At 32.2% G+C, this 15799-nt stretch overlaps 3 protein-coding genes across 3 annotated transcripts; 1 reads left to right on the forward strand and 2 right to left on the reverse strand.

The window, feature by feature from the left end:
- Window positions 1-1419: 1419 nt before the first annotated feature.
- On the reverse strand, window positions 1420-3767 carry LOC101216370 (reticulon-like protein B1). Its single transcript, XM_004133792.3, has 5 exons — window positions 3412-3767; window positions 2451-2631; window positions 2211-2352; window positions 1974-2043; window positions 1420-1875 (listed from the first exon to the last, which is right to left on the reverse strand). Exons 1-5 carry the CDS (start codon window positions 3617-3619, stop codon window positions 1709-1711), a joined length of 768 nt encoding a protein of 255 aa, XP_004133840.1. The 5' UTR covers window positions 3620-3767; the 3' UTR covers window positions 1420-1708.
- A 3629-nt stretch (window positions 3768-7396) lies between these two features.
- Window positions 7397-8422, reverse strand: LOC101216614 (RING-H2 finger protein ATL67). Its single transcript, XM_004133793.3, has one exon. It carries the CDS (start codon window positions 8255-8257, stop codon window positions 7703-7705), a length of 555 nt encoding a protein of 184 aa, XP_004133841.1. The 5' UTR covers window positions 8258-8422; the 3' UTR covers window positions 7397-7702.
- A 3412-nt stretch (window positions 8423-11834) lies between these two features.
- LOC101216845 (proline iminopeptidase) lies at window positions 11835-15777 on the forward strand. The gene is made up of 10 exons (XM_004133794.3): window positions 11835-12177; window positions 13239-13375; window positions 13473-13646; window positions 13839-14072; window positions 14206-14306; window positions 14441-14513; window positions 14599-14667; window positions 14759-14866; window positions 15150-15275; window positions 15421-15777. The coding sequence occupies exons 1-10, from the start codon at window positions 11865-11867 to the stop codon at window positions 15613-15615; spliced, it is 1530 nt and encodes a 509-aa protein (XP_004133842.3). The 5' UTR covers window positions 11835-11864; the 3' UTR covers window positions 15616-15777.
- The last annotated feature ends 22 nt before the right edge of the window (window positions 15778-15799 follow it).

A 15799-nucleotide genomic window follows, 5' to 3' on the forward strand; every position in this document is an offset into this window, starting at 1 on the left:
ATGTGAGGAAATAATAATTATTAAACCCAAACTCTACAACATTAAATAATTTGAACACGAGATGAATAAAATTTCCGACATATAATAAAATAATTTTCCTTGTTTTTTTTATTTTTATTTTGAAAATTTAAATTTTCACCGCAAGTGTTTTAATTACTGACTAATGTAAATTTTTGTTGTAGCCTGTTGTTACTTTTATTTTCAACCCTCTACCATATAAAATTCAAGTAATGATGAAATATATTTGTACCTGTACAATTGTCTTTTTTACTTTAGTGAAACAGTATGTAAGGTGATAATTCGAACGTTTAATACTTTGATTAAATGCCACAATGATTACTTATAGGGATATTCGTATAATAATCTTTCAAAAAAAATAACTCGACATTTTTAATAGCATAAGGCTTCATTATTAGAAGAACAAAGAAAAGGAGGAAAAATAAAATAAAACTATATTTTACAACCAAACACAGCTCCAAATTGATCAAAACAAAACTATTTCGGCTCTATTTAAGTTCCACTCTACTTAAGTTGCGACTAGAAAGAAAAATAAAGTCATAATGTTTTACCTAAAGTATGAAACTGCTCTCAAGTATTGTGAGAAAATTTGATTGCTTACCACAAAAGAAACGAAATTTAAGAACTGTTTCGAGTCTACCAAGTAAATGAATAATGAAATAAAATGTATTTTAATGGTTGAGACAAATTATGAATAAAAACATTTCGATAGCACTAGAATTTTTTAAAAATAAACTGCTTAAATGAAAACTGTAACAAAATACAAAATCTAAATGGTATAAATTAGAACATTTGTATAATTCGAGCGCTCAAAAGCTATGATTTGAAAATACATAATTATATTAATTTGAAAAAAGGAACACAACATTACTACACCCATTTCACTTGCGTAAAATTAAAAACTAGTATCGTTATTACAAAATAATAACGATTTTTATGTCAACTTATTATTAAGGAATTTGATATTCATCTATCGAAAATCTAGATTTAGTCCTATCCCCGATTTCCTAAGAATATATAATTGAAGTGTGACTTTTACCATTTCCTCTCAAGAGAAGAAGTCGACGGCTTAGTATTCCAACAAAAACAATAATCTTCATCATATCAAATCCTCAATCTATAAACAAAAAGAACTGACGATTCTCCTTCATTTCAATTGTATTTTCAGCATTTTAAAAATAATTTATCAAGATATCGTCAAACATAATAGATCTTAGTGTTAGAAGTACCTCAAATTTATAAACAGCAAGCAGAACCTTACTCGAAAGTCATAAGATATTGAAATTCTTATTCACGGACATAAAAGAAATTTAATTAGTAAAGGGCGAGTAATTTAAATTTTATATTAGCTGAGAAATTATATAAATTATATATTTTTTTTAAAAGAAAAGTGGACTTTAATTTGAAAACAGAAATAAAGAACTGAAACTATGAGAACTAATAATTAGAGTTACCACAAACGGAAGTACCATCTCTCCAAAAACTAACCATACAGATTAATAACTTACAAATTGAACACTTGCATAAGATTTTAAAAAAGAATCCCACCAAATTAGGGAAAACCACCGAAAATGATGAAAAAAAGAACTAAAACTATGAGTGCAGCAAAAGGACAAAGAAGAAATATCAATAAACATGTGGTTACCGCTTTTTGTGGTGGAAAAAGACACCCAAGCCAAGCCAGTTTAATTTAAGCCTTCTTGCCTTTCAATGGGCCTTTTGGAATTTTGCTCAAGACCTTCTCTTCAAACACAGCGTAGTGCTTTTTGAACTCAATTACTGCTTTTTCCGCTAACGGGTCGATCTTATCTTCATATTTCTCATACACGACTGGGACCGTGTACAACAAAACGAAGTCTGTGATTTTCAAAATATGTTGTCAAATGTCAGATTCAATTGTCAAAACAAAATAAATAAAGATATAAATGTGGAGAAAGAGATTAAGTTGTCGTTACTTATGTAGAACAACGTTAAGAAATTGCACCAGCTTCCCACAATTGACAGAACCCACAAAGCAGCAATGGCCTGGAGACAGAGGAATGATATTTCTATAATTTTAGAAGAATCTCAATTATTCTAACATTAATGATGTCCAAGACTAAAAAGGGCCTATTAAGATAAACCCAACCCAACCCAACAAAGTAAATACGAAATAAGATGACATGAAAGTATAATGATAAAACTATACGTACAGTGAGGAATTTCTTCAAATCTCTTCCAGTCGCAATGTCCCGCAATAGTGCAAAACCACAATTAATTTCCGCTCTCAAAGCTGAAGCAAACTCCAGGAAGGGATCCGCAGGGAGTTGAACAACAGGGATTCGAGGTGGGCTCCTGTAAATACAATTGTTAAACGGTGGGAAGAAGAGAATGGTTTGAAGATGTCAGAAACTTAATTATTGATGAAATGAAATTCATATCCAGTTACTCACTTGTAAATAAATGTGTGGGCATTGGACCAAAGGAACAAGAGCCCAAGAGCAAGAATCAGAGAGCGGGAAATAAACGTAAGCAGATGGCACTCAAGCAATTCAAAGAAAACCCAGATGAGAGTGGCTCCACTAAGAACACCGGCTGAGATCTTCTTATTCCTCCACAAGAATAAATCGGCAGCTGCATATTTTTGAATTTTAAGAAACGGTCAACATCACCAGACTCTAATTTTTTTTAAGGTTATACTAAGTTTAGAGTTTGAACTTAGTGGAATTTAATTTCGGAAAAATCTTAGGTAGGCCTTTCAATTTTTATTACTCTCAACTTTGAACTTCCAGTTTTGCGTCTAATAAGTTGCTACAAATTCATTAATTGATCTATGTTTGAATTTTATGTTCACAGTAACTCCAAACTTTGCGTTTAATTTATTGAGGGGCTAATTTTGTACTATGAAAGTTTAAAAAACAAACAGACACAACCGACTAGACTTACAATTTAACCCATAAGAAAGACACCGATCATCCTCAGAAGGAATTCAAACATGCAATAAAAAAAACAAGCGACGTAGGGAACATAAATTATAAACATCAAAACCCGAACAGATGTACCAATATAGCAAGCTCAGGAAAAGAAAATTTATAATAAACACTCTGTGCAGAAAGCTTATGAATCGCTCAAGTACGTCGTACGGTCGATCCGAACAATCAACGTTTCCAGAGTAAGATAAAACCACCAGATCTATATATTCTACATCCAAGCAAAGAATAACGAAGCAAGCTAAAACAATAACTAAAGAGCACAAAAACGCCTAATAAGCATCAATAACCATCGAGCTCCAACTGAAGCCATAGAAGCAGTATAGCAACACAGAACAGTAATATAGAAAGACAAATTCAAAAAGAAGAAAAGCAAAACAAAACAATTCTCAAGAACTTGTATCAGAGAGTTAAGATTGAGTACGTTTGCCACCACCAAGGACGTGATGAACTGGCCTTTCCCTTCCAAAAATCCGGAAGACCTTCTCCTTCAAAGTGGAAGAAGAAGCCGATCCCTCAGTTTCGGCGTCTGATCCAGACGATGAAGATGAATCGTGATCGTGAATCTTCTCAACTATCTTGTCGATCAATGACTCCGATTTCGGTTCGGCGGTTTCAGCGTGGTCCGACATGATCGAACGATTCAAGTGACAAAAATCTCAAGGAGAAAATCAAGGAAATGGATCGAGAGAGACTAGGGTTTTAGGAGAGAAGAAGAAGAGCGGAAGGAATTTGAAAAAGAAACGAAAATGGAAGTAACAGTGACAGTTTGGGTATTTATTAGTGGGATTGGGCAACGCCAAAGGAGATTGACGGAAATCGTGGCGGAAAAAAGGTACGACGTTAATTGACGACGTTAGAAAAATAGAAATAAAGCTGACGTTACAATAAGGGATGGTTAGGAAAGTAGCCGACACGGTGGAAAATGAAGGGACAGGTGGCAGGAGATTAGAGAAGGTCAGCTATGGACGGCTTGGACTGTGCTTAGGGTCGGTAGTGGGAACCACGTTTTGTGAAATACTCCAACCTTCACACTCCTTGGTTCACGTCTTTTCTAAAGAAGAATAAAAAGGCAAAGTAAATATTAGTTTTTACTTTTTAAAAATAAAATCATAATCTTATATATATATATATATCAAAATATAACTCTGCTAGTATACGAGAGTATTGTTAATCACGACCTATTGTAAAAACGCTTCTTGATCGCCTTTTACTTCTCGATTAAGGATCACGTTTTTAGGGTAATAAACATGATGAAGGTTTGAAAAGGTGATTGAGATTCATTTTGGAAGATTGTCAAAGTTTGTATAGTTTCCAACTTTTGTTATTTGGTTTATTGAGAGTAGCGTATGTCACACACTTTATAGAACTTTTGAATTGTAAAATGAATACAATAAACTATGCAGATTGGGTGGGCCTTTTCGATTTAAATCTCTCATATTGGGTTGGGCTTTCAGTGTAGATGTATTCAAGATTTCAAGGTGGGAGTATTTTTCAAATGTAAGAACAAATAGTTAACTAGAAGTTTAATCCACATATGCAATGCAATTAATAGTGAATCTACTAAGTTTTAATTCATAGTATGATTAGTCGAATTTAACTTAAACTCGAATCATTAATCAAACATTAGATTTAAATTCACTAAACATAATTTTATCAAATTTATCGACTAAAAAAGGTCTCTTAATTATGATCTTATGCATCCTATCTCCACGTACACATTATGATCTTATTCATCTTAACCGTAGTGGTTCAATATGATTCAATTTTCATGGGTATAATTGAATAGTCAATGGCATAAATATCAATAGACTCTAGGAAGAACACATATGGTAGAAAAAAAATAATAATAACAATTGAAAACAAAATTTGTGTTCATATATACACATACACATACATATATATACTTTTTGATGTAAATGGCAAAAACTACCTCTAAACTATCACACATCTAAAGAGTAGTCACAATTACACCCATCAAGTTGAAAAACTAGACTCACACATGATAAAAGTTGGATTCTCACACTAGACTCACACATGATAAAAATTGAATTCTCACACTTATTCAAGTGTGAAGATTTGAAACCTCAATTTTAAGTATGAATAAGTTTGAAGGTTTGAATTTTAGTTTTGAAAGTTTAATGGTATATTTACAACTCCCAACATAGTTTATTTTCAACTAGGGCCATTCATCCAAATTTCTCCATGTATACAAAAAATACTTGATTTTTTTTTTATATCTACAAGTGTGTAACCTAATTTACGGCACATCATTTGGTTGTAAAAAAACATAGGTCACCATGAATGAAACTATATATTATTGTCGTATTAAAAGCATAAACTATTATGAATGTATTAAAAAGGATATGAAATAATGAAAGTAGTTTAATTGTTAATGGACAATAAAAGAAAAATGATGGTTGGGAAGAAGTTGAGTGGAAGAGGGATGGGCATTGAAGTGACAGAAGACAAACAAGTGAAGAGGTGATTGCTGCTTTGATGCTTATTGGGGTTTGAAATTGGAGAATTTTCTTTCTTTCTTTTTTTAGTTTTGAGTTACAATTTTTAAAGCATATACATAATATTGCATATGAAAATATTATGAGCATTAATTGCAATTTGGTATCTTCTTGTAGTTGGAGCTAACACCCATGTCATTTATTGTTTTCAACTTCATTTCAATAATGCAATGGACTTCATTTACAACTCTTGTACATATTTTGTTTCTAACTGCTTTTCCACACCTTTTGTTTTGTTTTTTTGGTTTCTAAGAATGTATATAGATTTCCTTAGCTAAATTAAAAAAATATAACAAATATAGAAATTTATGTTTGGAAATAGTGTATATAAACTAGTATTAAGAACACAAATAAGACCAACAAAACCCTAGTTTGACGTAGAGTTTATAAGTAAAATGAAAAAAGAAAAACTATGAAATGTTTTCAAAATGGAAGTCAAGTTTTGAAAACTAACCATTGAAAAAGATGAAGGTGAGAATATATAGTTTTCGAAAACAAAAAGTATAGAACAAAATAGTTATTAAAAACAACTCAAGTTACAATTGGAATAATTTTTTTTCTAGAAAAAACCATAAGCAACATTTCTTTTTTAGGTATACATGACAAATAGGCAGTTATATGTGCATTTGGTAGTAATAACTCAAAGGTGCCTAAACAAGAAGATGGGATGTTTTATTTTTAGTCCCTCACAACACCTTTCTTTTCACAACTTTGTTCTTTTGTTTACCCAATATATATAAACCAAAATAAACCAAAATATTTTAAGAAACATGACAGATGACATATCATAATCAGAAATAAGAAAAATGAGATAAAATAGTAAAAATATCAAATTGGTTGCCGAAAAAATAAAAAAAATAAAAAAAAGCAAACAACCGAACTTCTTTTAGAAATTAGAGAACTATTTAGTAAATAAATATTAATAATTAAACAGGCTATTTTTTGGATTGAGTTATACCTGAAGCAATTATCCTTTTTGTCAAATAATAATAGTTATAATACCATCGATTCTAACTATCTAAGTAAGTTGTTGAAGTTTCAATATCCTTCAAGATTCACAAATATCATCTCATGAATAATTTAAACATATATGAAACTAAATTGTTCAAGCATCAATTGAAAAACCTATATTGATTAAATACTTGTAAAGCTCAAGAACGGCTAAAAATTAACTTAAAAAGTACCATTTAACTTGAGCAAACCAAATCATAATTCATGTCTGTTGTTAATAAAAAGGCAACAACATTCTACTCTGAAATTTGCAGAGAAAAAGCAGTGAAATCAATGGATTCATGATTGAACTCGGGAAAGGTAACCAAGATGCCTATCCAAATCATAATCTCATCAGTAATCCTCCACTGTTGAAGGACTAAAAAAGAGAACAAAAGCAAATGCTAAAGTGAAGTTCAATCTCGAGTGTGTTTCAGTCCTTTTAAAATTTAGTGAAATCATACACAATCCCTATTCAAAATAATAATCCAATCATTCCAACTCACATCTATACCAAAACCCTTCTAGTTCTTCTTCCAAATCCAACTTCAAAACAGAGGATTCAGTATCTCCATTCTCCAAGATGATTTAGAACTAAAGAACAGAGGTATGATGAAGAAATTGAAAAACCCCATCAACAGTTCTACTTCTCAATGTCAACAGGTTTATTAAGAAGAAAGGGAAAACAATAGGATTTTTCTTTTTTTTTTTTTTTTTTTTTTTTTGCACGCTTTACCAAACCCATTAGCAAATGATGATGGAGTTGAAATTTTGAAAAGGGAAAAAAAATGGATGCAACAAGACATTCTGGGCCAGCTTAAGCAGACAACAGTGAAAATGAAGAGGACCCTTGAGATGGGTCAATCCATCTTTTTTCGCTCAAAAAGTAAGGAAGAGAAATGGAAAAGTTCTTCTTGTCTCAAAATTTTCGAATAATTGAATCCAACACTATCAGATCTACACAAGAATATTGATTCATGACCACTCAGAAAATTGATCAAAAAGTAAATCGAAAATTTCATCTGTGGGTCGAACAGTTACTAGAACATTCAGAATAAGAAGAAGAAAAAAAAAAAAACTAAGGATCTAACCAAAGAATTTACAATTTCTTAAGACTAAAAACAGGCAAAAACAAACAGAGAAATATGAAAATCAAGAGAAGAGAAGTAAAAGAAGAACCTAATCGATGCAATACCAATGAATGAGTCATCTCCTTCTCCGATCCGCCATGTATTGAGAGAGTGGAACAACCTCTTGAAGAGGAGTAGAAAGCGGAGTTGGGAGTGGCGAATTCCGACAAACCGGACAAGAACCATTAAGCTTCAACCAAGCATCGATACAACAGAGATGGAAGTAGTGTCTACACTCAGGCATCATCCTCAACATCTCCGCATCCTTATACTCACAGAGACAGATAGAGCAGACACAATTAGCTCCAGCCATGGATTTATCTCTGGAGAAAGGGAATTTAGGGTAAGAGTTAATAACGGTCTGGTCAAGACCCACAACCCCGTTGTCATCGTCGCGATCTGGAGCGGCGTCGTCCTCAGCAACGAAAATGATCTGGGGGAGAATGATGCCGGCGTCGGAGCGGGAAGAAGGAGGGGGAGGGCGGCGGAGGTGGCGGGAACGGGATGCGCGACAGCAGACGTAGAAAGCGAGGAGAAGGGCGGAGAGGAGGACGAGGAAGGCGAGTGCTATGGCAATGGAGTAGCCGAGGCCGATCCTGGAGAAGGAATAAGTGGAAGAAGGGGAGGACATGGAGAATGAGAAGGATTTGGAAATGGTGAAAAAGAAGAAGGAATTTGAGTTGAAGCCATTAGTGATGAAGAAGAAGAGAGAAAGAAGAGAAAGGAAGGAAATTAGGGCAGATAACTTTTTGGGGGAAGGTGGGTGGGGATTGCAGACGGAGCATTTAATACACACTTCTTCTCTTCTTAACTCTAATCTTTAACCATTTTTTGCTTTTCTCTTCTCATTACTTCATTTTTAGGCCTTAATTATATTTTTTAATCCTCCAACTAAATTGAAATATTATAATTTTAACTTTGTGGTTTGAATAATAACACCTAACAATAACTTAATTTATGAGTTGGTGGTATATAATTTAACCTCCATAATAATCATTATTCACGTTCATATCTATTTATTTATTTATTTTATACTTTTGTTGAATAACCCTGCTTTAATAATTTCAAATACCATAACTCAACTTAGTCGTGGCTTTTAACGTTACATATGAAATATTCAATTTGACTACATTACATCAAATTTCAAGTACGTCAAACACGATTGTCTTAGGTAGAGTATAAGAACACGTGGATAAGAATTGACTTTTTAATCTATTCTTACAAATTTGTAGATATGCACTAAAAAATGTTTTTCTAAATTTTTTTATTGTACTGAAATATTGATTAAAGTATATGAAATACTAAAATAGCCAACGATAAAACGTAAAAAAAAGTACATTTTTAAGTATAGCAAAATATTTATATATTATAACAAAATTTTAGATTATATCGCTAATAGAAATATATAGAATTGTCAAAAATATAACATTTTCATTAATATTATCGATTTTGTTCTATTTAAGATAAATAATGTCGAATTTCTCTATTTAAAAAAAATCCTTAAAATTGTTTTTCTGGGCTTTTATTTGGTAGCAAACCCATAAATTAATTTTAAATTTAAATGAATTATATATATGTATATATATTCCAAAGCTTAATAAAATAATTTAAAAGTATATATTTGATATTATACATAAAGATGGAATTTGGAGTTTGGAGTTTGGAGTTTGGAGTTGGCTTTTGTTCTCTTCTGCCTTTGAACGCATCTTCCATTCTTGTCGTTCCTTTATGCTCTCCTTTTCAATTAATTAATTAAAAGAAATTAAGCATTTGTTTCAAAAAGTTTCAAACTTTTCTTAATCAATGTTTAGTTCAAAAAAACACAAAAATAGTTCCATCTTCCAACCGTTGGATAAATTAAAAAAGAAAATCATTTGAAAAGGAAATATCAACAATCAAAGTCAATTTTCGAATTGATTTAAAGTAGTGATAGTGGATAGTCTATTCGGTTTTTAATGGTTTTTCAAACCAAATCAATTTGTGTACCTATACCTTTCTTTTTATAAAATGTAATTCCGCATTTTTAACAACATTTTAAAACCCATTAGCACTAAGAATTATAATATTTTGCATCTATTAGTCGGATAATTACGGGAATTGATCTATTAACAATAGTCATACTTCTATCAATGCTCTCATGGTTACAACTTTCCTTTAAGTTAATAACCAAGTTTTTTGTGTATCAGATTGGTTGGATTTTTGTTCTGAACATATTTATCATTGATCACTTGTGATTTGAGCATGATGTTTATTTGATCAATTATAGCAACTAACTCAGTGACTACAAGGACTACATCTATTTAATTTACCTATAAACACGAAGTTCTTTTGTGTGATGTGTATTAGGGACAAATTTATTACGACCAGAGGCACGTGTCCCCTCATATTATCAATTTTTGTATTTTAATCTTAATATTGAAGTGTCATACTATAATATATATTAAATAATATATTTTTTAATCTTAATTTTGGCTGTAGTGTATTGGTTATGTCCCATGTTATAACCTCCCAATCAAGAGTTTGATTATTACATTTTGCAAGTCGTCTACAAATGTGTTTATTATATAGTGTATCGTGTGATATTATATAATGGTCCTATATAAAATTTATCAATGTTGCAAATTTAATACGTGGTTCTTATTGATTAAAATAATCAATTGATCAAGATATAATTAAACAAAAGTTAAAAATTTAGGAATCTAATCATATACAAACTCTTCTCTGCTCAACAAAAAAGGAACTTTGACTAATGTACTCAACCATTATCATACAGATGATGGTATTGCCATAATAGTTTGGATCAGTCAACCTTTTTTTCGTTTCTTCTTTTCTTTTGTTTTCTAATCTCTTTGAGTTTTTTCTTTTAAAGCTTTTTCTTTCTTTTTTGTTGAACTTATATATTCACGACCACAAACACTGTTCATAACAAAAATATAACATACCTAAAAGTTATTTGTTTATCTAAACGTTACATCGTGAAACATTGAGAACACAGTCGGGGTTGGGGCTGTAACATAAACCCCACTTTCAAACATAAGTGTGCGCCATGAAAGGATCGGTAGAGGAAAGGAACAAAGGAAAGTGAAAATGAGACTCTTGATCTACTGAAAAGAAACTTTCAAACGTACCAATATACTGATCTCCAACCATTCCATATGGATGATAGTATTAAATAATAATTTCAGTCAACTTTTTTTTTACGTTCATGTAACTTGAAGACAGTACTTGAGGTTGAGGTTGGTAACACGAACCCTGCTTTCGAACATGGTGTAGGCCATGAACGGTGAAAGGAAGAGAGAAATGAAGGTGAAAAGAAGAGAGGAAGCTAGAAATTCAATTAGGTGGAAATGACAGACTTCTTCTCGTAAAAGACTTTCAACCCAATATAATCCAATGTTTTAACTATCAAAGTTTCCATTAAACAATAAATGAATAGGTTATTCACTGATTCTCATTTGTAAATAAACAAATGAATAATTATTAAAGAAATTGTAAAAAAAAAAGCAAATCTAATAAAAAATTTACAACAAAATTTTAGATTATACCGATAATAAATATTGATAAACACTATATACTTTTATCAATGAAATAATTTTTATTAATAAATAATTTATTTACCAATATACTTCTATCTTTGGATATCATTAATAAAATTTTAAAATTTTACTAAACATAAATTTTAAAGTTTTGCTAGGTTTAGTAAAGGTTCTACAACTTTCCATTTACAATTACTTTTATTTTATTTTTAAATATTATAATTATTTGTATTTTATTTTTAAATATTATAGCAAATAAGAGAATTTACATAAATAGAAAAAACTGAAAGCATTCTATAGGAAAAAGAAAAGTTGAAATACTTAGTGCTTACATTATGGATTAAAATTTTGTTGCTAAATAGTTCCTCGATTCTTTATTTTTTAAAATCTTCCTAATAAATAATTTAATTCATTTAACAAGTGATTAATTCTTATTTTTTTATAAAAAAAATTATTTCTAAAAGTTTTGACATTTTTTTATATTTGAACTTAGATCTACGAACATCTGAACCGTCGATCTTGAACTATATGATTATCAATCAAAATATACAATTAATCGATTAACAAAAATGGACTAATATCGACCCTCCACGTAAGCCCCCATTTGTAGCAAAAGCCTTTTGATTTTCGCCACGTGTCCTCATTATTTTCCCATATTTCGCTCCCCACCATAGTTAATCTATTCCTCCCCACCGTCCAAAAATGTTCGCAGCTCGCACGGCAGCGCCGCCACTCCTTCTTCACTTCCACTCTTTACCTTGCCGCGTCCTTCCATTAATTCCACTCCGCAACTTTCTCTCAGCCGCTCATTGCCGGAGATCGGTCCGTTTATCGGCAGCTATGGCCGGAATTTTATCCCCTCGTGCAGCATCGCCACCAGTGCACGTGTCTGGCACGTGGTACTCCGTTCCGGAGCTCCGTCTCCGGGACCATCACTTCTCTGTGCCTCTCAATTACTCTCTAAATCAGGCTTCTTGTACTAGGATCTCCGTTTTTGCGCGGGAAGTTGTTTCAGGTTAATCGAATCTTATTTTGACTTTTATTTTACTGTCGATTCATTTTTTATATAATCGATTATTAGGTCCCATTGTCAGTCACTTGTAACCAGTAATCTATTGGTGACTGTTGTTGAATTATTGCAAATTCTTTCCTATTCGTTGATTGGTTTAGTGAATTTCTGGATTTAGAGAAGTAATTAAGACGGATGCCATTGCTGTTAATTAGAATTAGGGTAGAGCAATGAGGTAAATTGATCTGAATCTAGTAGAGCGTTGCTGTTTTGTTATGAGAATTTGTTTTCTCTATTACATGTTAAATCATTTAATCATTGTTTCTATCAAGGCAATATTCTTCTGTACATGATTATTAAGTTGAAAAAGAGAGCTGTGTCACTTTGGAGAGTGGTTTCTATTCGTATATTAAGGTAATTTTCTCTGTTATATATAATAATTTTATATGAGCTATTACACAGTCAAACTCATAATTTTGTAGGAAAGATTCTTATTAATGAATTGAAAAATTGAAGATCTTCTCTGTCTCTGTAAGTATTAATTGGAACTTTCTAATGGGGTCCAGGGGTTTTGCATACGGTTTTTGGTAAATCAGAAAAGTTTCTAACATTAATCATTTTTCTCTAATTTGAGTCCAATGACATGCGGGGTGGATGTAGGTATTTGAATCTATGATATTTTGGTCGAAGATATATATTTTAACCAATTGAATTGTTCTTAGATTCAATCATTAATCATTGAAACTTCCATAAAATATGTGGACTTCTTAATCAGATAAAAAATAATCATCTTGCATTGTCTAGAAGTTGAATATTGCTTAAGCTACTGATTCAGGAACTCCTCAAATATCCAAAGATGTTGTAACCGAATCCTTCGAGAATTGAAAATTATCCAATAACGATTGCTTTATTAACAGTCCATCCCTTTTTTAACTTAGATTTATTTTTTCAGTTCTTTCACGTACTTGGCTTGTTGTTTCTTTATGGGTAGTTATATTTTCGTAAACCAATTATGGTTTCAATATTTTTTATCCTTGACAAATAACAAAAACAGACTTGTGTTGCAGTGGGAAAAGAGGATCAACCAATGCCATACCTTTTGTTCTTACAAGGTGGACCCGGATTTGAGTGTGCACGACCAACGGAAGCTAGTGGATGGATACAAAAAGCATGTGAAGAATTTCGTGTTATACTGATGGATCAGGCATGACTTTTGTTGACTTATCTGAGCAAGGGCATTTGAAACATGAACAACTGTTGTCTTTATCTGTTATTCTACCTTTGTATATAAATAATTGCAGCGAGGAACAGGATTATCAACTCCTTTAACTCCATCATCCATGTCACAATTTCAAAGTTCAGATGACTTAGCCAACTACTTGAAACATTTTCGAGCTGATAACATAGTTAATGATGCTGAATTTATTAGGACTCGTCTTGTTCCTGATGCTGCACCTTGGACCATTTTGGGTCAGGTATTTACTTCACTTTTTCTTTTAATAGTTTCAAATTTTGCAATCAGCATATATTGAACTTTCATGAGGCAAATTTTTTTTGGCATTGTGATTTCTTAATGCGAACTTTGGTTCCTATTAGTTATTGCCTTTTGTTGTCTTTAGTAATTGCATCACTACAAATTCAAGTCAAGTCTCTTTTTCTCTGTACAGAGCTACGGCGGTTTTTGTGCAGTTACGTATTTGAGTTTTGCACCACAAGGATTGAAGCAAGTTCTCATAACTGGAGGAATCCCTCCAATTGGGAATGGATGCACGGCAGATTCTGTATATAGAGCATGCTTTGAAAAGGTTATAATTCAAAATGAAAAGTACTACAAGAGGTATCCACAGGATATTGAAATTGTCCGTGAAGTTGTGAAATACTTGGCCGAGAATGGAGGCGGGGTGAGTACGTTTATTTATAGTTTCTGTTGTATGTCATCATATTACTAAAAACTAGAACCAAATGCTTCAAATTATCTCAGATGATATCGTCTTCCCTTAAAAAACCCTTTTTTCCTTCTGTTTTTTTATATAGGTTCTTCTTCCCTCTGGTGGTATCTTGACACCCAAAGGACTGCAAACTCTTGGTCTTTCTGCTCTGGGAACTAGTACAGGTTTTGAGCGCTTGCACTATCTGTAAGGCGTTTTAATTTTTTTCTCTCTGTTTTCTAACTTTTGGGCAAGTGAATAGCCAAACTCAAGAAAGTTATTTTGGCAATTCAAGATTCTATAATCTAATCACTCTCTCCTTTTCCTCCACATTTTGTCAGGTTTGAGAGAGTTTGGGATCCTATATTAGTTCGTGGATCACCAAAACGAATTAGTTTTTTCTTCCTCAATGCAGTTAGTATTCTACAAGTTCTATTGGGCAAATAAATGTCTATAACTTCATTCGTGAATGATTCTAAACAGTTAGACATATTTGCAGATTGATAACTGGCTCTCACTTGATTCAAATCCTCTATACGTTCTCTTGCACGAAACAATATATTGCCAGGTAGCCTCCCTTTTTTCCTTTTAAAATTATATTTTGGTCTATTGGAACTCTCTGTTGAGATAATTCTTCGCTGCTTCCTGTTCCTCTGAAGGGAGCCTCATCTCGTTGGTCTGCTCAAAGAATAAAGAATGAAGTGGAAAACAAATTCGATGCAAATAAAGCTGTAAAAGAAGGATGTGCCGTGTATTTCACTGGAGAGGTAGGTGCAAACTGGTGCTCATAAGCCACATGGATTTCTTTATTACTTGTACAATAAACTGTCATCATAATGATTGAATAAATAAAAATTGAGTTTACGAGGCCATGGTTTGACTTCGGAGAAATTCAGTACGATGACATCTTTGGAACATATACTCATTCATTGATTAATAAACTATTATATTCTCAACCAATATATAAAATGTCCAAATTCTCACCCCCACATGTTGAACTCCAAAAGAAAAAGAAAAGTCTCATGCCCCCCGTTTGTACTGCTTCTGCAGATGATCTTCCCATGGATGTTTGACGAAATACATGCCTTGAGACCATTCAAAGATGCAGCGCATATATTAGCTGATAAGGAGGATTGGCCTCCTCTATATGACATCGCTGCTCTTAAAAATAACAAGGTAGCCTCTAATGTGAAAAAAATTGAACTTGTATTTCTCAGATATTATATCTTCACTGATGTCGATATTACCATAACAAGCATTAGGATTACTTTGAGGCCTTCCTGTTGTAAAAAATTCAACATATTTTCTCGATTCACAACAGGTTCCGGTGGCAGCTGCAGTGTATTACGAAGATATGTTTGTGAACTTCAAACTGGCCATGGACACAGCTTCCCAAATAGCAGGAATAAGGTTATGGGTTACTAATGAATTTATGCATTCTGGTCTGCGTGATGCAGGGCCCCAAGTTCTTGATCACTTGATGGGATTATTAAATGGAAAAAAGCCTTTATTTTGAGGTTTTTTTTTTTTCTTCTCATCTTTGTTATTTTTCTTCATTATCATTGGATTGAGTTCATGTTATTCTCTCCTTAATAAGCTTGTTATTTGTTAATGGATGAGATTAGGAGATTGTAAACTGGTTAATCCTTTCTCCTAATAAGTTTTTTCCCCCCATTAATTATAAGTAAATGAATAAATAA

The sequence above is a fragment of the Cucumis sativus genome, chromosome 3, assembly GCF_000004075.3.
Source record: "Cucumis sativus cultivar 9930 chromosome 3, Cucumber_9930_V3, whole genome shotgun sequence".
Taxonomy (NCBI): domain Eukaryota; kingdom Viridiplantae; phylum Streptophyta; class Magnoliopsida; order Cucurbitales; family Cucurbitaceae; genus Cucumis; species Cucumis sativus.

Bases quoted from the DNA above. Each gene is read 5' to 3' on its own strand.
- LOC101216370 (XM_004133792.3), bottom strand. From the start codon at position 3,619: ATGTCGGACCACGCTGAAACCGCCGAACCGAAATCGGAGTCATTGATC. The intron at 2,353-2,450 runs GTGAGTAACTGG...TTGTATTTACAG, and splicing joins GCCCACACATTTATTTACAA to GAGCCCACCTCGAATCCCTG. The intron at 2,044-2,210 runs GTACGTATAGTT...CTCTGTCTCCAG, and splicing joins ATTTGAAGAAATTCCTCACT to GCCATTGCTGCTTTGTGGGT.
- LOC101216614 (XM_004133793.3), bottom strand. From the start codon at position 8,257: ATGTCCTCCCCTTCTTCCACTTATTCCTTCTCCAGGATCGGCCTCGGC.
- LOC101216845 (XM_004133794.3), top strand. From the start codon at position 11,865: ATGTTCGCAGCTCGCACGGCAGCGCCGCCACTCCTTCTTCACTTCCAC. The intron at 13,376-13,472 runs GCATGACTTTTG...AAATAATTGCAG, and splicing joins GTGTTATACTGATGGATCAG to CGAGGAACAGGATTATCAAC. The intron at 14,514-14,598 runs GTTAGTATTCTA...ACATATTTGCAG, and splicing joins GTTTTTTCTTCCTCAATGCA to ATTGATAACTGGCTCTCACT.